The sequence below is a fragment of the Dermacentor andersoni genome, chromosome 1 (genome assembly GCF_023375885.2).
Source record: "Dermacentor andersoni chromosome 1, qqDerAnde1_hic_scaffold, whole genome shotgun sequence".
NCBI lineage: Eukaryota > Metazoa > Arthropoda > Arachnida > Ixodida > Ixodidae > Dermacentor > Dermacentor andersoni.
The window spans coordinates 309,026,685-309,050,721 of record NC_092814.1 but is presented as its reverse complement, the minus strand read 5'-3'; the positions used below and the strand labels follow the sequence as shown (position 1 = coordinate 309,050,721).

General features: G+C 46.0%; 2 protein-coding genes across 2 annotated transcripts in view; one reads left to right on the top strand and one right to left on the bottom strand.

Annotated features, from left to right (window-relative positions):
• The window catches only part of LOC126548047 (zinc finger CCHC domain-containing protein 24-like), a 226,764-nt gene that overhangs the window by 111,902 nt on the left and 90,825 nt on the right, over positions 1–24,037 (top strand). The gene's annotated exons all lie outside the window — the stretch shown is intronic.
• Positions 1–24,037, bottom strand: part of LOC126548045 (sodium-coupled monocarboxylate transporter 2-like) — a 129,563-nt gene that overhangs the window by 22,022 nt on the left and 83,504 nt on the right. The window contains exons 4-5 of the mRNA XM_050196125.3: positions 23,592–23,659; positions 18,804–18,961 (exon numbers count right to left, since the gene is read on the bottom strand). Coding sequence (XP_050052082.3) covers positions 18,804–18,961; positions 23,592–23,659 — 226 coding nt within the window. The remainder of the gene's footprint in view (positions 1–18,803; positions 18,962–23,591; positions 23,660–24,037) is intronic.

The window sequence follows — 24,037 nt, the reverse complement described above, 5'->3', positions numbered from 1 at the left end:
AGAGGCAGGATAAAAGTCAATTCGCTCGCTGCTGCTGCTGCGCGTCCTCACTCCAGCGTTTTGACAGTGAGTCTCCGCGTTCCCCGACTAAGATGTTAGTACGCGATTGTTTGCAAGTTTATACGGCTGATGAAACTACTTCCCGTACTTCGTGTAGCTGTCTACTAATTTGCTATCGTGATCGATGCTTCGCCTATTGGGCGAAACTGCGACTTTTTTATCACACGTAGGAGCCGAGCAGTAGCCGGCGCCTCTATGAGGAATCGCCATTTCCTAAAATATATTTCATAAATAAAGAAGAAAATAACTTTCTCGGTGGTTTTCGCCTTTCCTAGTCTGACTGACTCCCAGTGCGCTGTCATTGAAGTATATACAACATGTTATCATTTTCAGTAGCCCTGATTAATCTATTCATTTAAGTGGCTAGCGCAGGAAAGTGTCGGGAAAGACAGACTATTCAGGTAAAGATGCAGATTGTACCAGGTGCGCTTTGTTTTGCGATTGACAAAATTACTTCGAAAAGCGACGATGTATAGAGGGTTTCGTATAGAGGGTATATATATATTTTGTATTCTCCTCAATTGCATAATCAGTTAAGATTCATTAACCCATTAACCAGCTTCTGAAGCAATGAAGTTAAGCAAAAACTTCGAAATAGAAAGCTATAGTGCGGTTTGCAAAACGTCCGATTAAACAGTGTCTAACTTTCCATCTATTAAGTACAATTTTTTTTCGCTTACTGCACATTCCCGCGAAATAAAAAAAAAAAATTACCACGTGACGTGCCCGCTTGCGCGCCGTGATTGCAGTGCTCCCAAACGTTCCGCGTACAAGCGACCATATAGCATTTAGCCGGGTGTGCTTCCGCTTAACAGGTGACAGCGCAACCGTTATCGAAGCACAAGCGATAATGGATGCAGGCGTAAATCGCACAGCCAACGCCTGCGTCGCTGCCTTGTCGCAAACAAGACAACAGACCGCCTTCAGGAAAGGATACTGTACAATGGATCGCATATAATCATCAATCTGGTAATAGAGAAAGCTGTTGAGTACAATCAACCGCTCTATATGGCTTTCACAGATTATCAAAAGGCACTTGATTCAGTAGAGATACCAGCAGTCATTGAGGCATTGCGTAACAATGAGTACAGGAAGCGTACGTGAATGTCTTGGGAAATATCTACAAATACTGTACAGCTACCTTGCTTTTCTACAAGTAGAAAATCACCTATCAAGAAAGGGGTCAGGCAAGGAGTCACAATATCTCCAATGCTATATTCACTGCATGCTTCGAAGTATTCAAGCTATTAGACTGGGAAGGCTTAGGATCGAGGATCAACGGCGAATGTCTCAACAACTTTCGGTTTGGAGATGACATTGTCCCGTTGAGCAACACTGGGAATGAATTAAAAAAAAATGATTCAGAACATTAACCAAGAAAGTTTAAGAGTAGGGTTGAAGATTAATATGCCGAAAACAAAGGTAATGTTCAATAGCCTAGCAAGGAAACAAGAATTCATGATCGCCAGTCAGCCTCTACAACTTGATCAAGAGAAGGAAATTTACAGAAGAGTAAAAATGGGTTGTAGTGCGTACCGCACGCATTACCTAATCGTGACTGGGAGCTTACCACTATCATCGAAAAGGAAAGTGTACAATCATTGTATCTTACCGGTGCTGACATATGTGGGGTTAACAAAGAAGCTCGAGAACAAGTTAAGGGTCGCGCAAAGGGCAACGGAGTGAATTATGTTAGACGCAACGTTAAGAGACAGCGAGAGAGCGGTATGGATCAGAGAGCAAAGAGTGATGGCTGATATTCTATATGACATTAGGAGAAGAAATGGAGCTGGGCTGGCCATGTAATGCGAAGGGCATATACTCAGTGCACCATTAGAATTACAAAATATGTGCCAATGGAAAGGAAACGCGTTCGAGGACGGTAGAAAGTTAGGTGCGGGGATGCATGGATGGAAAAACTTTACCGAGGCCCATCGGAACGTGCACTAGCACGCAGCGGGCCGCTCCCATGTCGGGACAGAAAGATCGGGCGTCTCCGCCACGTCGCGGGCCCGTTGGACTGCCCATAGCTGGGCTTCAAAATCGTGAAAGCGTAGGGCAGCCTCCCACTTGGACGACGTAACGTCTTCGTCGCCCCGTAACACGAGGCACCGCCAGAGCATGTGATCTAAGTCGGCAAAGTCTGAGCAAAGCGTGCAAGTGTTTGACGTTTTAATTTCGGGATAGATCCGGTGTAAGAGGGCGGGGCTAGTGTATGTCCCGAATTGCAAGAGTGTGAGTGTCAATGCCAGGCGGTCTGTTCAATTTACTGTGCGGCGCCGGATACTTACGCATCCCCAGATAAAAGTACGTTGTGAGTTCCTTGTACGAAGCAGGGGGATCCCCATTGTCCGGAACTTCAGCGCCGCGCCACTCCGTAGCTACGCGATCGACGACTCCTCGCGCAGCTGTGTGGGCCGACTCGTTGAGGTTGGACGAGGAGCCCTTGATCTGTCCCATGTGAGTGGCGGAAGTAGGGCATTTGCAGGCGTAGCTTGGAATCAGCTAGCACAATACAGGAATAATTGGAGGTCACTGGGAAAGGTATTCGTCCGGCAGTGGACACAAAAATAGGCTGCTGCCGCTGCTGCTGCTGATGATGATGATCATGATCATGATGGTGCTGGTGGTGGTGGTGGTGCTGACGACGACACTGGAGGGACTCCTTGGCAAAAAAGTTGTCATAGCGACTTGACGAGGGCCCAGGGTCCATTACATGGCAGAAGATACATAATTACAGCACATACAGCTTAAGCAAATTTAACAAACCTACTTGCACAGAGACAAACAACAACACACGTTATAAAAAAAAGATAACAACACTTAAGCAGGAACTAATAGAGCAAACATCACTCACTCGTTGATCATAGACACGAAGCCTTATCATTCAGGAGACAGATTAATAATAATAATAATAATAATAATAATAATAATAATAATAATAATAATAATGATTGGGCGCATGCGATATTCGGAACACCGGAATAAGGGAATTGAATAGTCGCTATTTGTATACGGGAACATTCGGATAGTTTTCTAATGTTTCCAGTCGGCAACAATGTGCGATGAAACATGAAGTTGGAGGAAAAGTGCGGTAAATTTCATCCTGGTGGCCATGGTAGACAGTTAGGGAGCCAGACGTTTCGGGGCTGAACCGCCATCATTCGCACTCACCGAAGTGTGCCGAGTATGCGAACAAACTGCTTATTTGATCCTAATGCTCCACATTTATACTATTTATAAACAGCGCTTCATAACGTACAATGAAATGACAGAAACTTGTTCACGTTGTGCATACACTAGGATGTGGAGATCGCTCTATAGTAATGCTGAAAGCGGCTGCACGTTGCGAAGTATATTCGATATTTGATTCGATTGGTTTCTGGAACTATTCGATTTGTATACGATTCGGTCTTAAAAGATAGAGAGAAATTACACATGGAAAGGCAAGAAGGTTGACCAGATGTAGTTGTTGTTTGGTGCTCTACACTGGGGAGAAGAGGTGGGAGGATAAAAGAGAGAAAGAGAGCGGAAGGGGAGAGACAGTGCGATAGAGAGAGAGAGACTAGCGACATGAGCGGCGTGCTGCGATCAGTGATCAACATTCGCGGTGTGCCATTGCGGAATATTTGAACTCTGTCCGCTTGGTGAGGTAATCAGTGGCAACTAAGAGCGACCTGTTGCCCCGCCAGTGCCTGTGGTAGCGGTGCGAGATAGTCAAAGCCCTTGACATCAAACGGTGCCTCCGGCGGCAGGAAGTGTTGCAAAGGTATTGCCGACGGTTGAGACGGCACTTCAAGGACTTGACATATGGAGCAGGAGGACACATAGTAACACGCGCACGCTCACCTCCCTCGCCTCCAGAATGGGTGACAGTGTCCGACAAGTGCTTTCGTTTAACCAAGGTGACAGGCCGCAGGTGCGCGGTTTATTAAAACCAACAGCACGAAGCCCCGCTATTTCAATATAGTCGCTAAATACATGGAACAAACACTGGACGAAAGAACAATATATACAAGGAACATCTAGAATTAATGAAAAGCTTTCAGAACCAACTCTACAAATATAGAAATAACTTGACAAAAAGTTGCAAGTGCCTGCGGATTGCAAACCACGCGCAGAGCAGCTGGAGTCGGCGCATAGCCTGTGACATTCACGAGTACTCTCTGCGGCGCGTAGTGGCGCATGCTTGGCGGCACGACGAAAAGCCAGGAAGACTTTCTCGTAGTTCGGTGAGAAAGAATGCCGTAACGGATTACAACGATAATAGTGAGCCGACAAACAGCGACCACTGATATGCTAACCGGATTAAATTGTGCTCTTAGTTCCCTAAAAGGTTATAGTGAAATAAAAATGAAGGTTGTGAATTATATGCTGTTAGAAAAAGACAAAAAATCCGAGGACACCTAAGCTCTTCTTATGAATTGTGAATGCGAAAGCATTAATCTCCATTTGAACGCCACTGAGCGGCACTTTGAGTTTTGCGCTGCGAGTAATATTTTAGAGATTTCCTGCGGAGTATGTTATCGAGTTTTGCTATTAATTTGGTGCGGGTTATTTTTTTACAATTTATGCGTTTGCATGTTGGCTGTGGACCGGAATCATTTGTTTGGACAATATTGCTGAGAAATCAAGTGCATCACTACTGCCGCGGTTGCGGTCGCTGACAATGCAGATGCTTTAGACTCCATAGAGGTGCGTGCTGCCCGAGGCAACAAGCAACAGCAGCCTGCGCGGTGGCTACGCTGCATGCCACCGACGTCCTGCGCGACGAGAAGCCGAGGAAGCAGCAGCGGCCACCAAGGCCGGCAGGCGCCCGCAGCAGCTAAGCCCAGTGGGGGTGAGAGAGTGAGAGATACGTACCGCGCGCCGGCTTCCGAGAGCGAGACGGCGGCACCGACCACAACCCGTCACGCCCCGCGGCGTCGCGTCACCGTACCTGCTCCTTCGAGGGGCGTTGATGACGTGGCGTCGCGGCGATGCCCTCTCCCCTCACGCAACACCTGTGGCACTATCGCGGCAGCAGGTGTTCCGTCTCGCTCGCTCTGCTGCGTCGAAGCGCGCTCGTGGCGTGGCGTTGCAGCCAATAGGAAGTTAGGTGCCGCTTCGCTGCGGCCGACGCTGGCTTTTTCGCTCAATGCGAAAGCATCAAAAGGAGACGTCTTAATGAAGACGCTGTGTCTGTTATTGGAAACTTTCACGGTCCGATTTGTCTAGACTATATCCGTCCGCAAAGCCTTCACATATTGCATTCTTGCTGGATACTGCTGGAAATAAAATTTCTAGAACGTGGGTGACTTCTAGATTCAGCCTTTCAAAGATGCTATTCATCTCTCCCGCATTGGCTTATATAATACTATAATACTACACTCGTCCCTTATGGACGAGTGTAGCCTACAGGCAACATACCAGAGAAAAAAATTGTTTGTTGCCCCGAGTTTCAGTATTCAGTACCAATTTTCTGGCTAAATGCCTTCAGCCAACGCTGAGTAACTGGTAGCAAGCCTCATTTGTTGCTTTAAGAGCAGGAACACAGGATGAGCAAGAAGAAGTTTCCCGTGCGACTCGCTCCTTTCTATAAGCACTGTCAGAGAAGACAGACCAATACAAGATCTCCAGCTGCAGTGGTGTCACACACATGATGTAGAGCAAGTGAAATGTACACCTATATTTCACATACGACGAGAGGTGTTTGTACAAATTCTAAATGACGCCATAGGTGGCTTGGGGAGACGCCCACCTGCAGCTTTCTGCATGGTGTCCCCCCACCCCCCTTACTGTTGAAAAAGCCTCCACAGGACAATTTCTTTTTCTTTTCGTTCATTATGCTCATTTTCGATGCATGTTGCACACACAGAGAGAAAAGAATTTTCTCCGGCATTTATATGTGCCGGCGTTAACTGAGACCGCTACCTTGGGAAAAGCGTCCCAGTTTATAACACGAAAGTCACACATAAATACGAAGAAAGAAATAATTTCATTTTCTTATCATCAGCGCTTCGGATAATTGCTGACTACTTTTAGAAATCTTGTAAACATAATTTTCATTGACGTATCTCATGAAAGGCATCTTTAAATCTAAAATTTTAAAAATTCGATGTTGGGGTTTTACGTGCCAAAACCACGATCTGATTATGAAGCGCGCCATAGTGCGGGTCTCCAGGTTAATTTTGACCACCTGGGGTTCTTTAACGTGCACCCAATGTACGGGACGCAGGCGTTCTTGCATTTGGCCTCCATCGAAATGCGACCGCCGCGGCCTGGATTCGATCCCGCGATCTCTTGCTTAGCAGCGCAACGCCATAGCCGCTGAGCCACCACGGCGGATCAACATCTGCTTTCGTGTTTACAATTACGGAGTCAGTGTGGTCGTATTAAAAAATTTCACCATCGTCGACGAGTACCAGTTAGAAATCACGTGACATTAAATGCATCTTTGCTGAGGGCGTGATACCAGAATGCCCGATATACTTCGAAAATATCGACTGAATAATTCTTGCTCTTTGTTTGATTTTCTATTTCAAGTTTAGCCAGCAATATTTTCGAATATTCTTTAAGGTCGAATAATACGGAAGGTTTGAAGTTATCGAAAGCTACATAGAAGAACTTGTCTCACAAATGCTCGCTGAGCAGTGCCGTTTGTTCTCGGGTTACATCGCTGGGAAGGCAGTGCTCCGTGGTAGAGACAATAGTCACTGAGCAAGCGTATGGGGTCGCCATTCCGTTTTTTTTCCTTCTTTCTTTTGTTTGCTGCACTAACTAGATAAGAACTAAGTATCGAGATATCCCTGTAACATCACGATTTACCGTAATAACACGCCCGCTTGTAACATCACGGCTCTTCACAGCATCCGTCGTCGTCATGACATTTTTTTTTTTTTTTCACACCGTCATCGTCGCGCTGTGGTCATTCTATTTTCATCGTGTCGCCTTCGTCATATCGTCGCCGTCATACTCCGTCGTCGCCGTCGTCGTCTTGTCGTTACATGCACGCTCGCCTCGCTCACAACTGGATGTCTCAGCAGATTTATAGCACGAAGCTATCGGCTTCGACATGCACAATTATCCGCCGATGGTTTCCGTTTCTCTTTTACCGTGCTCAGAAATTTATGAGCTATAGGTATTGGGCTATCCCTGTAAGATCGCGGTTCCCTGTAATATCACCGTAGAAGCATTGCTAGCGCGAATAACGTGTAGTAACGTGTGGTAACGCGAATAATGTGTGGTAGCGTTAAATATTTTAATGGTCGCACGGGGTTTCTTGTTTTGCTTTTCATGCCTGGCACGGTCCCAGCGGCAAAAGGGGCGAACTAGACCAAGCGTGCTGGAGCAGGGAGATCTGTGCAGGTCTGGAGTTCAGTAGGTCCTGGTTCAAACAGCGTTACCTATGGTGATATTATGTAACTGCTGGTGAGCGTGGGCCGTCTCTTTTCTTTATGTTCTTTGCGTATTGATTTTTCGCTGTTAACACGTTCGGTTACCCCCCACGTGAAATTACGGACGGTTCTCCGTATTTCAAGAACAAAGCTCACGTCCGTTTTTTTTTTGTTTTTTTTTTTTACGTAGAACGCCGCCGTTTTTCATGAAACAGGACAGTCTACGTAATTTTTGCGGCAGGTTTGGCCGTAAAATTATGAAAACCTTTGATAGTATAGGTGTGATAGGCCAGGCAGAGAACTTCCAAGGTAGAAGTAAAGGTGCAGAACAGCTCTGGTAGTGAAGAGAGAAGAAGTTCGGTTACTTCAGAAAGATATGTGCTAGCAAAATGATGTCCGGGGACCCTGGAAACGTATCACATGTGCGCGATTTAAGTCCTGCGTTTGCAGAATTAGTAGCGAGAGGCGCCTGCTTTCTGTTAGCACGCCTATTGTTGGCGTCTCCTTCGGAAGGTCAAGACGTATCTTTAATAGGCAGTTTTAGAATAGCGCTAGTCGCCTTACGTACGTTAAACGTAAGCACCTTTGCGGGAAGTTACGGCGCGCGTCCTTTCAAGTATTTTAGTTTACCGTACGGAAACGCAAACGTAAACAAGACGTTATAAAACAGGGCGCCGTCTGGTGCCTCGCGCCAAACGTATCCAAGCCAAGACGATCCATTAGCAACCCTTCTGCTTTTGCTATGTGGACGCGTCTGGCTAGGTCTACGGGCGTCAGAATCGCCGAACGATCTCAGCAAATGGACGCGCTATGCGCTCATAACTAACCTTTCAGGTTAGTTTAGAGAAAGCGAAAGTTCATTACAGTAGTTACTGGTGATCAACGCGAGTGAGAGCGTAGCCATCACCAGAATTCACGCTGAAGCGGGAGCCATGGGTGCCGCCATGTTTGACAACGCTATTTCTTAGCGTCCGTAAGCATTACGAACGTTAAACTCGCAAAATAACTTACGTTATCATAGCGCACTTGAACCACAGAAACCCAATAACGTTAGGAGGACGCTATTTCTTTACGTACGTAATGCGTTTCCGTTTGGTTGCAAAGGTTATTGTAAAACTGTCTAATGTTCTCGTTTGCATTCCTTCCAAGATCTTCACGTTTGTTTGGGAGAAGCCGTGCAGGGTAGAAAGGGTATAACGAAGGAGACGCTCGAAGAGTGCTCCATATAGTCTAAATAGGGACTCAAGAAAGCACCCACAAACATTTCTGGAAAGCATGACAAAGATGTGAGTGAAAGAGGCAAGCTTCCTCTTTAAATGTCGTATATATGGCGACCATGTCAGCTCTCTAACAAAAGCCGCGCCCAGGAATTTGTGCCTGCCACCATAGTCTAGCTGAGTGCCTTCAATTTTCAGGTCATAATGCTGGATGTCTGTTTTCCTTAATGTTATTGCAGCGCAGTTTTCTGGTGACATTTTATTCCCGCAACTACGCTGGAAATTTTCGATGCAGGTGATGGCTTTCTGGAGCGTTGCACTACTAACACACATGGGGCCTGCACTCCATATGCAGATGACGCCTGCATAAAAATTAAGCTGTACGGAGCGCGGTGTTCATTTCTCCAACCCAATAAGACAGATGTTCAACAGCATCGGGCCTGAAACTCCGCTATGCGGTAGTGTACGTGACACTTTGCGTAATGTATGGTCGCAATCTTTGATTTACATGTCAAGTTCTGTCAGTTAGGTAGTCATAAATCCAGGCTCACATGCGACCCCGAACGCCGGCGTACGTAAATGCCATCTGCATTGTTCCACGAGCAACATTATCGTAAACTCCTTTGACGTCCAGGAATGCGGCTATTGTAACACACGGCGTGCAGCTCTGTTGTGCTCGACGCAAACATCAAGGGCCGCAACGTAGTCAATGCTGCTGTGGGCTTTCTTAAACCCTTTCATCTGCTGTGGGTAAACCTTCATATTTGCCATATCGCAATCTAGGCGCAAGAGGGCAATCTTCTCCGTAAGTTTAACATTAAAATCAGGAAGTGCTATATGTCGATATGAATTAAGATCTGCGGGACATTTGGCCTGTTTGAGAATCGTTGCCACACCAGCGCATTTCCAGACGAGTTTAAGGCTACTGTCTTCCCAGGAATTGTTACAGAATTTTTGCCTTAGCTTTATTGCTGAGATGCAACCGCATGGTGTATAGTCCACGCCACCGGGACCCGATAACGATAACTTGTTCACAGATGCCTGTGCCTCCAACACCTCGCCACGGTGAATGCTCATCCAAGAAGGATGCTGCTGGGTAAAGCTTGTTGGCTGTGAGCAGGCATTAACGCTGTAGCATTTGTCACGGCCGCAGTTTGCGCATCTTTGAGCATAGCACAGGATTTTGAGCAAGATCTCTCCACTACATCCAGCGTGAAAGGACACCAGTAACTCATATGTGCTGCCGAGCATCCGCGCAGCAGTACAGCTGAGTTAGTAGTGTCCTTAGGCTGCGCGCAATGCGCCAAATTCTTGCGAATGGCTTTTGTGGGGCGGAGCTTTGAGCAAAAAGATGTCCACTCCATTCTGGATGGCTTGTATAAATCGCGCTGGACATGCCATCTGCAGAAAGTGTCCGGCGCTCATGTCTCTTTCTTCCTTTCTTTCTTTCTTTCTTTCTTTCTTTCTTTATTACACACACACATTTCATTGTACAAGATACACACAATCTGTATGGTCCTATAGCCAATGGCTAGGACGGGGCCCATTTATATATATACATATGAGAAACTGCTACGCAGGGTGTCCCAGAAGTCTTTCCCCGGTTACAGACATGCGGAAGGCCTAAAATATGACTCATAGACACATATATTTTACCTTGAAGTGCAGGTAACATATTCAAGTTTTTATGTACACACACACACAATTAATACATTTCGACGTGGGCTCCTTTCGTTGCCCGAAGGACATACAGGCGATATTCCAATTCCACCCATGTGTTGGTCAACATTTCGTGAGGGATGTATGTTACGACGTCAGTGATTCTGCGCCATAATGCTGCGTAATGCTGTGAGTTTGTATGCACACATAAAAACTTGAATATGTCGCATGCAATTCAAGATAACAGATATGTGTCTTTGTGTCATCTTTTCTGCCTTCTGCTTCTTTGTAATCAGGGAAAGACTTCTGGGACGCCCTCTACAACAATGCTAGTAATGAGGCTATTCAAATTGATTAACAAAGAATAAAAGCAAATACAACATTTCTCAATGAACACAAGAATAACTGAGTGATAGAAGTACATAGATTTACATATAAAACTTATTGTATAGGTATCTGTATTAGTCTCTTCGATACGTTAACAAAGAGAACAGGAAGATTACAACACTTCGCAATAAACACAAGGAAAGCCAATGAATAACAGCTGCACATGGTTTAACAAAACTAGAACATCAACAAATATCAGTCCTAGAGGCAAATAGAATTACTTCGAAATAGTACTTTTTCATTGCTGTCAGCAAGTTCCGCGAGTTCATTATATACAGGGTGTCCCAGTTAACTTTAGCCAGAGTTTGAAAATATGCGAATGCCACCTAGCTGGGCAGAACCAAGGTAATGTTGTTTGCCGTCGTTTGGACATACTGAATTTTTTTTTCATTCCGCCTAATGAAATAATTAGTCTTACTTAATTAATCAACTTCTCAAATATTATAGCTAGATCAAAAGTGTCAATGAGGCAATTGTAGAGCGACATGAAAAACTCCCGATAGAGCTTTCTGTTTCTCAATACGTGCCACATAGAAGTGTTTTCCCGAGCACGAAAGACGCCCGCAAATGCACGCAAAATTGTTGCGCGACTGGCCGTGCGAGGCGCTGTATAGCGCTGTATAGCGCGAATTCTTCGCAATCAGCGTCCGCCACCCAACATAACTCTGGCAGCTTGAGAACTTTCGTGTGACCCGCCGTGGTTGCGTAGTGGCTATGGTGTTGGGCTCCGAAGCACGAGGTCGCAGGATCGAATCCCGGCCACAGCGGCCGCATTTCGATGGGGACGAAATGCGAAAACACCCGTGTACTGAGATTTTAGGTGCACGTGAAAGAAACCCAGGTGGTCCGAAATTGCGGAGTCCCCCACTGCGGCGTGCCTCATAATCAGATTGTGGTTTTGACGTGTAAAAATCAATAATTTAATTTTTTAACTTTCGTGATATTCTTTCTCGCATCAGTTATTGCTTTTATGAGATATTCGTAAGATTACTGAGGTCTGACCGAAGTCTCAGTCAATGCGTTGAATGCTTCCTAGTCAGTGCAGCGAACTTTGCTTCATCGTAGTTCGCCAGCTAGGCCATCAAGCATAGTATAGGTCAGTAAGATACGTCACTCTATGATGAAGTATCATGCCGCCGCAGAAAGCTCGAAGAAATCGCTAGAAAAAGCTCTCTTGCAAAACGTTGACTGGCCATCACTGAGAGGGAAGAAGTAACTTTGCTGTACTTAATAGCACCGTTTTCACACGGCTCCGAGCAGGGTAGTGGGCATTGAAATCTCCATTGAGAGCATGTGTTGCAGCTTTTCCACGAATGGTATCTGTAGGCGACCCACGTCGCAGGTCACTCGAAGTGCTATATTGGCGACGATCACTTAGTCAATTAATTATGTGGTTTTACGTGCCAAAACCACTTTCTGATTATGAGGCACGCCGTAGTGGAGGACTCCGGAAATTTGGACCACCTGGGGTTCTTTAACGTGCACCTAAATCTAAGTACACGGGTGTTTTCGCATTTCGCCCCCATCGAAATGCGGCCGCCGTGGCCGGAATTCGATCCCGCGACCTCGTGCTCAGCAGCTTAACACCATAGCCACTGAGCAACCACGGCGGGTCGCGACGATCACTGTAAAGAACAAGTTTCAATTATTCGCTTGGACTCCGATGTATTGGACTGGAATAGCTCGACGGATAAAGGTGAGGACATTTCGAATTGCCAGTAGCGCTCCACTGGCTGCTACACCAGTTTCCGAGTTCATGGCCGCTTATCCCGAGAGGCGAAATCTGAGGCGCACCCGGCACCCGCAAATCGCAATTGCTGTGCCGCGCTGTTTTCGTACAAGGTGCCGGAAGTCTGAGATTTGACGTTGTCGACTGCGCGCGTTTGATGGCAGTATATAGTGGCTATATCCCGTATCCCCTGCACGTTGAGAGGGGGATCGCACAAGCGAGCGCTACCGCCATTGTGCGAGCATAAGCTAAAGTCAAGGAGAGTTAACACGCCCTTAGCCGTGGGTGATGAAAAAGAAGCGGGGAAGGCACGGGTAGCCTCGACAAAGAAAGGGGGAACGGAGCACATGTGGCCGGAATTTTTCTGGGCATCGTTCTTTAATTCGATGGCTTCCAGGTCGATCGCCGTAATGATGTCCCGAATTTCGAGTGCCAGTTATCAGGAACAGGTGTCACAGGAAAGGCCTGAGACTGTTAAAGTAGCTGATGAGACGGAAATTTCTGCATGTCATCTACTCAGGGAGACCTCTGCACTATTTTGGTTGTGCTCTTCCTAGAACGCCTCCCTCCAACGGCTTGGCCATCCGCTCTGAGAGAGTTCTGCAATGTTTTCTGCAATGTTTCTACGTTCTGCAATGCAATGGACGTAGGAGTCCTCAAATCGTGCGATTCGAATATAACATTACGACGTATTAGGCGACAAGAACGTGACTGGCCATGGGCGCAGGGAGACCAGGAGGCTGGGCTGGCAGGAACACAGACATTGCAAAAACTTAACGATTAATTTGCATAATGAGAGTCCGAACGAGAGAGAGAAAGAGAGGAGAGGTAGAGCGTTGAGTACAGCGGGGCCGCTTACTATATATCCTTCGAGGCCCCCAAAAGATCCCTATAGGGGTATTGTAGGAACCTTTTGGGGATTTTGGGGGGCAGGTCTAGGGAACTATAGTTTCCTAGACTTGGAACTAACGCTGTCCTCGCTGGCGTAGTGGCCGGGTCAATTCTTTCCTTCGGTGACCGCGGGAGGTCATTAACTGCGGGATGATGGTGTCAGGTGCGATAATTTCCCGGTGGCGACCGTAAAGGTCATTATCTCCCCAGAGGGGCCCGTAAGGATCCTTCCCTCGTCGGTGGCAGGAAGTCCATTCTTCCTTGCGGCCGGAAGCAGTTAGAAGTCCCCACAAGTATGCCGATCGTAGTATGCGTGCATCATGTCTCCACCAAAATACACAAGACATGTACCACGCACCACCAATTTAGTCGACGTGGGCGCGAGTCGTAACACAGTACAGTTCCCATGCAGCTTTTCTGCCGTGGCGTCTTCACATATTTCTTGCGCGAGCTTGGTGCTGCTCAAACAAAGCCAAGTTCGCTGACATATAACCCGTGTTATTCTCGTTTTTTGCATCTGTGAATGTCCGCATCTCTGCGGAGTATTGAGCATCAATGGAGCGTGGATTCGTGCTTCTTGGCGCAGGTTGAGCATCGAGGTACCTCAGCTTCGCATGCTGAACGCACGACAAGCCGGTCGATGCCGGCTGTGGGACCAAATTAAGAGCTGAAATTTGGTGTATCGTCGCGGAGATGCGGATGTAGTGAAAGACGCGATAGTGCGTGTAGCCTGTCATAGCATGCTCATGGGTAGTTTCCATAGTAGCATCCATACGAATGCTTTGGGACTCTCCGAAATGGCGTACGGATTTAAAGATTTCGGAGAACAGTTAGTATCCTCTATGCGTTCGCTGGCTTCATTGTTTGTTGACTGCCATGTTGTTGCAACAAACACTCGAACCTTTCTTTCTGGTTCCCCTTATAGTTCTCACTCAATGCGTATACGGAGTGTGTATTAGTAGATATAGGACGAAGGACAATTGTTAGCCGCACTCAGTTTTCTTCTTTTTCTCGCTTGCTATACAGCCGCTGTCGGTTTCGATCAACGTAGTAACGACCATCAGCTCTTTGCCAGCACTTGCTAAGAGATATCCGGTTTGGCGATTGCTTTGAAATTCCCTAGATGACGTGCCCAATAAGGAAAGACAGCCCGCACATGGAAAATTTGTTGACATGTACACGTTGTTCAAGCAGCTGGAGAACTTCCGCGCCCTTGGAGGCCGGAAGTTGCAGTGCCCGTACATGCGCTCTGGCATTTCGTAAACCAGAAGTCGGGGGCGAACATTTGTTCCATTCCCTCTAGTGCTGCGTGTCATAGCAAACGCATTTTTTGGAGGGCACGCTGTGTGCTGGTCGGGATATTTTCTCACTGACTTTTTGTTTTTACGGTTTTGCAGCAACGCTCGAATTGACGCGGTGAGCCTTGGGCGCTGCTGCATACCATCGCGCCGATAGCAGCTAGTCAATAATTTTAGTCATCAGGACCACATCTCGTTGGCGAAGGTCATTACGAGCTTCGGACCCACTACAAGAAGCACGAGAAGCCACAGAAACAAAAGCGCAGCATTCGTCTTGAAATATTCGACGCAAAAAGAAAAAAAGATAAAAAGAAAAGCATACACGTGAGACAAGCTCAGCCTGTTTGTCTCGTCCCACGTGTCTTTTTCTTTGCGCTCAGTACTCCTAGATAAACGAGGACCACCTAGGTCACCGAGAATTCTTACCTAAGATTCGTCTCAGTCTTGCACTAATTTGTGCTTTCACACATTCGTTTATTTATCATTCATACGGTTATGCAGATGTCTGATATGTCGCGTGTTTCTGTGGCGTTATTAGGATTGTTAAAATGTAAGAATGATAATTTTTTGCTATCTCAGGTTTGCACAGCAGCGGAGGAGACCAACATTTGAGCAATTTTTTACAAGTAGCTTCTTAAGCAATGACTTCAAGGGGCAAGCTTTAATTGGCAAGTTGAAGTAAGCCAGCACTCGTATATAGTAACCTTTCGCTTGAAGCTTTCTGACAGGCGCCACTGTCGAGATGTACCGACTCAAATTATGCTGTGTTGCTGAAGTCAACAGTTTCCCACACTGCATTTTTTCAGCAGCGCCGAAATATATTAACTCGAAATAGTAGTTAAATATGTTAATTGATGTCCGCCATTGCTATGAAGCTTCCGTGGGAGATTCTCCTCGCCCGACCGGGGCTGGGTGCTCAAAGGGGCCTCTTAGACGAGGCGGATCCAGGACCACTGGTGTCCTAAAGTAGGGACCCACCCGCTCTCTCCTTTCCTACTTCTTCCCTTATTCCCTTTTCCCCCCTCCCTTGATTAATCAAAAAACTTTATCGTCCATTCATCCAAGCTTGATCAGCAAAAATTATCATTGCCATAATAGTTCTGCGGAAACTATCATTCTATCTCGAATCCCCACTTGCGTGAACCTGAACATGCACGGCCAACAAGTGCCCCTGAAGGAAATTCCGCTCTAAGGAATTGCGCGTTTTAATGGATTCTTAGTGGCGCAGTCGGTTTGGGGATCGATCAGTCATGAACAAGTTTTGGGCTCGATAAGACATAAAGTGCTGTCATTTATTTTGCGCTATTTTCATCGTTGCCATCACGATGCGATGATCACCTGTGGCAGATGGCACGGTTGTAGTCATTGAGCTAGATTATTCAGAAAGGCGGAGATTATTTGCACGAGAAATCGAAATACTGAATCTGACTGATTAACAAATTTAATCAGTTACGTTTTTACGTAATTATACCTTACAGCCCATACTGCAATGTACCACTCGTAGCAGGTGAGTTCACGCGTACCCAGTTCGAGCAACTTCTGTGAATGACACCAGTTTCGAGATGTTCATTGCCAAAGTGTGCGACGAAATTCATTGGCGTTTCAGTTGGTTTTGTGTTTCGATGCAAAAACAGCGTTATGCTAAATAGGTAAATGGAACGATAGTACCTTTCTGCCGCTAGTTTCACGGCCCATATTTCGAAGCCAGTGCCAACCTCAGAACTCCTTCCGACTGCTATTTCACCGACTTCAATTCGAAAATTGTATGCAAATCGAATGTTGAAGGCTGCGTAATTGCGTGCAAGAATGACCATAGAATCAGAAGATAAATATTTGAGGCGTTGGAGGTGGAGCAATGTGTCAATATTATATATGTGGGCCATCGATTGTCCTCGCCAATAGAGAGACGTATTACACGACCATCCCACGTGACTTTCATTTGATGTAGAAGTAATGGGGGCTCTACGTGGCGTGATTGGTTGACAGCGGTGCTACTACACTTGTTCATTTTGGCGGTTTGATTGCATGAACAGTCATGCGTGAGTGTTGTTTCTGCGAATAAAATCATTTTGAAGTCAGTGCTCTCCGTGTTGTTTCTTCGTTCTTGCCTCGGTCCATGTTTAGCCTTGAGCTGTAAACAATATATTCAGCCAAGCAAGATTGGCCAGGTGTACTAAATTTACTTGCAAGCTTGATGGTCGTATCACCGAGCAGCGGATAAGAAATAGAGCGTCAAGGCACTTTCTTGCCAGTCATATGCTTTTTGCTTATAAACTTGGAACTTCAGTATGCTATGCGTGCACGACAGAAGACACCCGGTAAATCGTTTTTGCCCATCGTCCAAGATTGATTGTGGTATTGTAGAATGTGTGCTCATGCGACTAAATGGTTGCCTAAACTGAAAAGTGTCGAAAAATAAAGTATAAGCGTTGGGAAATAAAGTGTCTCTCAGCGATTGGATATCTTACGAGTGTGATACAGATAAATGCGATGGTTCTTTAGAAGTGAAGTGTATTCAAGACAATATATTAACGACTGTCTAAAGCCAAGGCAATGCGGAAGGTTAAGCAAAAGTGGTGAGCTCTAGCGACTGTAGAGATGCATCTTGAAATAGTGCCAAATGGTGGGCTTTTCGGCATTGCCAATGAACTACCAACAAAGGCTCGGGAAGCCTTTGTTGGTAGGCATCGTTACCTTGTGGTTGGTGGACAGTTTATCTATTATCAATCTATTTATTAGAGGTTGCCGGCACCCGCTGTGAAGAAATATATTGCTTATGAATGGTCCCTTAAAACGGGTGTGGGCCAACTACGATAGCGAACTACGTGATACTTCAGCCACTGGCATGACAAACCATTGCTTTCAAACAAACAGCTTTGTGCATCTGGTACCGGATAAAAGCGAAGACGTCGTCGAGAAACCTGTGCGTACAGATGAGCGTTAAGCAACACTGATCAGTCATCAGTGAGGCTTGACTTTGCCACCTAAAATTCTTGGCAAAGCTTTCAGGCACACACGCGTCCTTTTGATGACATGAGTTGTAACATGCCGTACAAAGCGCCACTGGTCTCTTCTACTAAGCATTCAACGGTAGCTTGTGCCTTTGAAGCGTACCTAGGGCTACAACATTTTGCATGCGCCATATTTTCGTCCACCTTGCGCACTATTACACAATGGATTTGTTGCGTGCTCGTTCAAGCGAAAACGCAAACTTACTGGAACACCGCAAGTGTCTGGAATTGTAGTCTCCGAACACCAAGCTGAAAATGCCATTGCGCCTACGCCGCAGTGATGTGGCTTTAGTCTGCCATCTCTCTTTAGGGGTGACTTTTATGGAAGCCTACTCATTTCTTATTTAATGATGACATAGACACCCATGTGTGACATATTTCATCGACTTAAAAGCATTTCATTGCTACTATTACAGAAATCGACTGGCCTCAGTGACTGACTGTAGGCGTGATGAGCTACCCAACGTGTTCGCACAGCTAGTGCCTCCGTCCGTCACCTTTCTTTCTTTCTATCGTTCCTTAATCACATCCCTCTATGTAGGGTAGCCGCACAATTGGACGCCGCACATCAGGTAGCATGCCGTCATCGTGTAGAGCTCTTAAGCAGAGAAGTAAATTACCGATGCAACGAAGAATTAGGCTGTTAGAGTGTTCCGACTCGGCAGCGCATCATGAACGCTAATGCTGCGGCGTCGTCTGCTTGGCGGAATTCGAAGGATTTTCCCGGGTCGATGCCGCCTCTCTGGGCCTAGCAGAGTCAAAACAAACAGCTAATCTCAATAACAATGAGAAAACATGGCTAACAATTTATCCTCAGCGTGAGACGGGACTAAGGGATGACCGATTTTACCATTTATTTGTTGCTGTCCCGATGGACAGCAAGAATCAAGAGTGAATTCAGATCACTCGAAGCACGTGGTCTGAGCTGGTGTGGGCGCTGTCCTGTTGTTACGCAATGACAGTAATCTGAAGGGTAGTCAGTGATACAAGACATGCACGTGCAGTGGACCTCAGGTATCACGCACCGCGGAAACGTATCGCGCGTCAAGGAAGGCTAGAACCTTCTGTCATTTGTCACACAAAAGTAATACGTTTCAATAATACTTATGGCAAATACGTTCTTACTTTTCATTATTCGTGTTTAGAACAACTGAATAGTGTTGGTGGGAGCTTACCTGAAAGCGTATTCCTTCATGTTTATGTCACTCAGCGGCCTGAGCAAGACATCCGAATGTCTCGAGTCATAGATGATTTTTCCTATGACTGTCAAAGGCGCCATCAGAATTAATAGGGCCTGCATGCAGTCTGTCCACACGACGCCTCGAAGCCCGCCCTGCGGAAATAATGCGCCGGGTCATTGCGGGCACTGGTCCATCGTTTTACGTGCTCGTATCTTTTGTGTAACGGTTTCCATGCACAGAACATCAGGGCTCGCATTCACAAAGTTTTTCGTTTGTAAGTGGTCTTTGTCATTGTCTGGTAGCCTTTACCAATAATATGTCCAGCTTCAGGATCGGCCGGAATTTTTTGTTTCAAAAAATCCTAACGCGAGCGATTTCTGTGATTATGGACAGATACTTTTATATCTCAATCTCCACGTTCTTATATACATGTAGAAGAAATAGGGTCTTTTAGGGATCCAAGAATGTTCTCCCCTTTTGACCCTGTGTGTTTCAGTATGTCCATATGCCGGCCAGGGTTATTCTCTCAAGCTAACTACGCTCTAGATATTCAGGTACTGTGGCCGTTTCTTCTTGTCTTAAAAGAACTTAAACGAAGTTTTTGTTGCTTAACCCTCCGGAGTTTGGCGTGGCTGGTGCTGCCTCCACCCACCTAACTAAGCAGTGTCATCGTATAGGTAGATAATTTGAAATTTCTTGGCATTACGTTCTCACGAACACTTTCTCAAGATGCCCACTTCAGATAAACTTGCCACACCCTTTCTCGTATTGTCGGTCTAATATGTGAGAATAGATTTACACTTCATGTCGAGACAAACATACGAAGAAAAGGGACAAAATGGTAGGCGACCCTAATCTTTCACAGGTGCCTCTTAGTGGCACGCGCCTCGGCATTGGTTTTCTTTAGGTTAAACGAGCGAGCGTCTTTCCAATGGCACGACATGCGGGCGAGAAGGAAGCGCAGCGCGCGCCACCTGGCGGTGCGTAGCCCCCTAGCGAGCTGCGCACGAAGCGCACCTTACGCGCCCTCTCCGGTGCTGACGACAGAGCACGTAAGGAGCGCGCGCGCGCAGCTGTTGCGAGCAGGTGAGCGCCGGCAGAGAAGCGAGAGGGCAGGGAGTGACGTCACATCCGCTGTGCGAGGCAGATGTTCAGTTTATACCAGGCAACTGTTTACCATTACTTAGCCGCTTTAATATAACGCCCCTTCTTGTGTGTGACGTCATGACTGACGTCATTACTTCCGCTTTCCACTTGCGGGTTTCCAGGAATTTCGCCAAAGTCGTGCTCACGTGGCGGGTTACTAAAGTCTACGATTCTGTACTTTGGTGTGTGGTAATCAGTTATTTCTAATTAATTCTAATTATTCCGGACACTGCAGCGACTCAGCTTGTAACTGAACTTTTGCTATGATGTCACATAAATAATAAAGCCTATGAATTTTGTACTGTACTATTTCGTCTGTACTTTTTTTCTGGTTTGTCTTGAATTTCCTACTCGGTCGCCTCAGGAGGTGAACTGGAAGTGCTGCGCACGTAAGAAACAAGAGTGTCACTCGATGCTCGTGCCACTAATAAACCCACGTTTCGTTGTCTGTTTTTTTCATAAGGTCGGTACCTTTCCTTCAGTCGGTATCTGGCCCTATATATATATATATATATATATATATATATATATATATATATATATATATATATATATATATATATATATATATATATATATATATGTGTGTGTGTGTGTGTGTGTGTGTGTGTGTGTGTGTGTGTGTGTGTGTGAAAGTTAGAGTTAACCTGCTTATGTTAGCACCGTGTGCTAACCGACAAAGTAGGTCCCAGTTGCCAGTTTACGTATCTCTGTTCGGCGCAATCAAGCAACGAATCACGTCGGAAAAGCTATAGCTATAACATCGGCTCATGCGTACCTTAAATGCACACAGATAACTTAATGGAATAGCGCGTAATATTCAAAAGCTTCTTTCAGTTACTTAAACTTTTTAGTTTAGCAATCGGGTATGTGCGGTATGTGTCCATTTTCGGTGAATTCTCCAGAATGGGTATGTGCCACTGCGACACAAGAGGTATGGAATGCTTACATGTATTTAGATATGTGTCTTACTTCACTGGGCACAGTGCGGCACCCTTTCCTTTTACAATAAACATTTTTTTTTTTTCAATTCAATTCAATAACTTCTCTGGGCTTACATCAGTCACCGCCATTCTCGCCTTCGTCGTCGCAACATTGGCGAGCAGGCGTCCGCACTGTGCATCCGTTCGATTTCGTGTTTGCATTTTGACACACGTTATGAATGGTATGGTACATAAATATAAATATTGCACTAAAATTAGATTAGCACATTTGCGGTGCATAAACATAAACTCTGCATGACGTTACACGTTGCATATTGCGACCGTAAATATAACTCTACGCATCGCCGTAGGTCGTGCCCCATTTAATTGCCCGGTTTACTAATCCCACGCTTCACATATACTTCAACATGTGCGTTGGATGCGCATTTATTTTTACTATACCATATCAAATGGAGCAGCCACCAGCATTATTAGGTATATAAATTTATATCTTTTATTTTCATTAACAAAGAACTGTTCTACTTACTACCTTGGGTTGAAAGGGAATCTTGTCTGTCGATCTGCGACAATCGAAAGAACAAAGCGAACTTATTTGCCCTCACGTTGCACCGACAACGAGTTCACTGGCCAAATGGATATTTCTAGAGCTGTAGTCAAAGCGGATAGCTGGGCTAGTTGGAATGTCGAGATGTCAGGCATTTCCCGCGCTTTAAAGAAATAGGGAACATTGAGAGAAAAAGGAAGACGAATCCAGGTAGGACGCTGGTCTTCAATTGACCGTATTGCACGAAGAGGTACGGATATATATATACCTACGCTGATCATGCGCCAAGAGATGGCGGAGCATGAATTGTAGCGCATGCTTCAATCCAAATATCACAGGTGCATGGCAGAGAGGTTTTGAGACTAGTAATCGGTTCTTTTTTCATTGGCACTGCGATAGAAGATGTGGTGACACATTTATCGTTTTCTTTTTGAACGCAAACGAGCTTCAAGAATCAGACGGCACTTTTCATCCTTGTAACTGCCTAGAACAAGTGTGCTGTTAAATATAGACGTGCAGTGGCGCCGTGTACAACGGTCCGCTAAGGGACCGGATCCCGCTATAGTGCCCGGACTTGCCACACGCTGCTCTCTCGATCTTTCGTTAATGCAGCGACCGGTCTGGCCGATGAAGCATTTGCCGCATGACAGCGGGGGTGCAGTAAGCGACTCCCGTACCACACGCGACAAAACGTGTAGCGTGCTTATTCGTGCAGGCCGAACCTTTCTGGCCGCGGTCGTTGACTGCGCGGCACATGCGAGCCAGCTTTTCCAGCGCTAAATACAGCACAGGGACACCACACCTGGCGGCCGTCCTTTTCAAGCCGGTGTGACAGGTGGTGCACATAAGGCACAAGAACCGGTTGTTTCTCCTGCTGAGTCCGGACGCGTTTTACTTTCGATCCTCTGGACGTCACGTTTTTAAGCAAGCCTTCCTTAGAGAAGGCCTCCTTAATCTGCATGTTGTGCCTTTGTTGGAGTGAACCGGCGAAAGCCCGTCGGTTACACACACACGCGCGCGCGCACACACGCACACAAACAGTTGTGTGTGCGTGCGCGTGCGTGTGTGCGTGTGCGTGTGCGTGTGCGTGTGTGTGTGTGTGTGTGTGTGTGTGTGTGTGTGTGTGTGTGCGCGCGTGTGTGTGCGTGTGTGCGTGTGTGTGTGTGTGTAATGGATTCATGCGCACCAGACAAAAGTTCCAGCCGATCGGCCTATATAAGCACTGACCTCCAAAATATAGTGCCAATGAGCGTAAGCGCACCTCTGTCGTGCGCAATCGCTCAATTGAGCGCGACAGTAAACATGCATAAATAATGTCACGTCGTAGGCATCTCTAATGTACATGGCCATTTTAATGGAATAACGCATGATTTTCAACATCATTCTTTTGAAATGCCTCTATATTTGGCGCATGCGCCCGTTCCTAGCCAACCCTCCAGAATGGGTATGTGCCACAGTGACACTAGCGGCATATTACACATGTGTTGATCTTCTGTCTGCACAAAAGACCATGTACTTCAATATTATTGCCCGAAAAAACATCAACCATGTCTTTTATCTTCGTGACATCAATACGTCAACGCCTCACGGTGTGCAACTGTCTGTATTGGTGTTTGCATTTCGGCATAGCTTGCGAACGGTGTGGCGCACAAAGTTGCACATTTCATGACATTACAGCTGTGGCCTGTTTGGTGCATGAACGTATTAAATGAGCTTACGCGTTGTATAATATGAAAATAAATAAGACTGTACGCGTCACGTTTAGTTGTAAATCACTTAATTAACCGTTTCACGACAACTTCACTTCACATGGATTAAAACAGGTGCGTTGGATCTGCATTTGGATCTGCGCTATGAGCGGTAGCAGGGAGGTCAGAAATTCTAGCGCAAACGCCACCTCTTCTTTGGTCGCCATAGCCTGTACCCTCTAGCTACGGATGTTTCATATTTTCCGTTTAATATGCAGCTCCGGAAGCAATGCTCTACCTTTTTCTATATGTTCACCTTTATTTCTTTTTAACTTATGAATATTTCACCTACTAAGCCCGAGCAGGCCACGGTTTGCTGGATATTGAATGTTATGTTATTTCCCGAAACTAATGCGAATTCGTCTACGTGCTGAGTATGACTCAGACAGCATAAACTCACCAAGGCCGTGTAGACCGTTCCTGCTACTCCGATGCCCAATGTAGTCCATTGTATGGGAAGGTGAAAAACTGCGTGGAGAAGCGAAATCATATGAAAAATATAGCGTGAAATTAACGGTTGGGGTTAGCTAAAAAAAAGTCACACACAAAAAAATGGCATGCAGTTTGTCTTATTTCGTGCTTGGCCGCTCATTATACCGAATGTACATTTGGATTACTCTTTACTTGGGGTGAATCTGCGGTAGATTTGTTGAGTTGTTAGCACTGAATAGCCTAGATAACTGCTGTTGCACGATTATACAACAAAAAGAAATAAAAGCACAGGCTGTGGAATGACAAATCGGAGCAATAAAGGGCTCTGAGAAGCTCAGTTCTCAAAAAAAAAAAAAAAAATTAAGTGCCATTCCACTTTGCGAAGGTGGATGAGCAGAGAAGCTGTGTATGTGG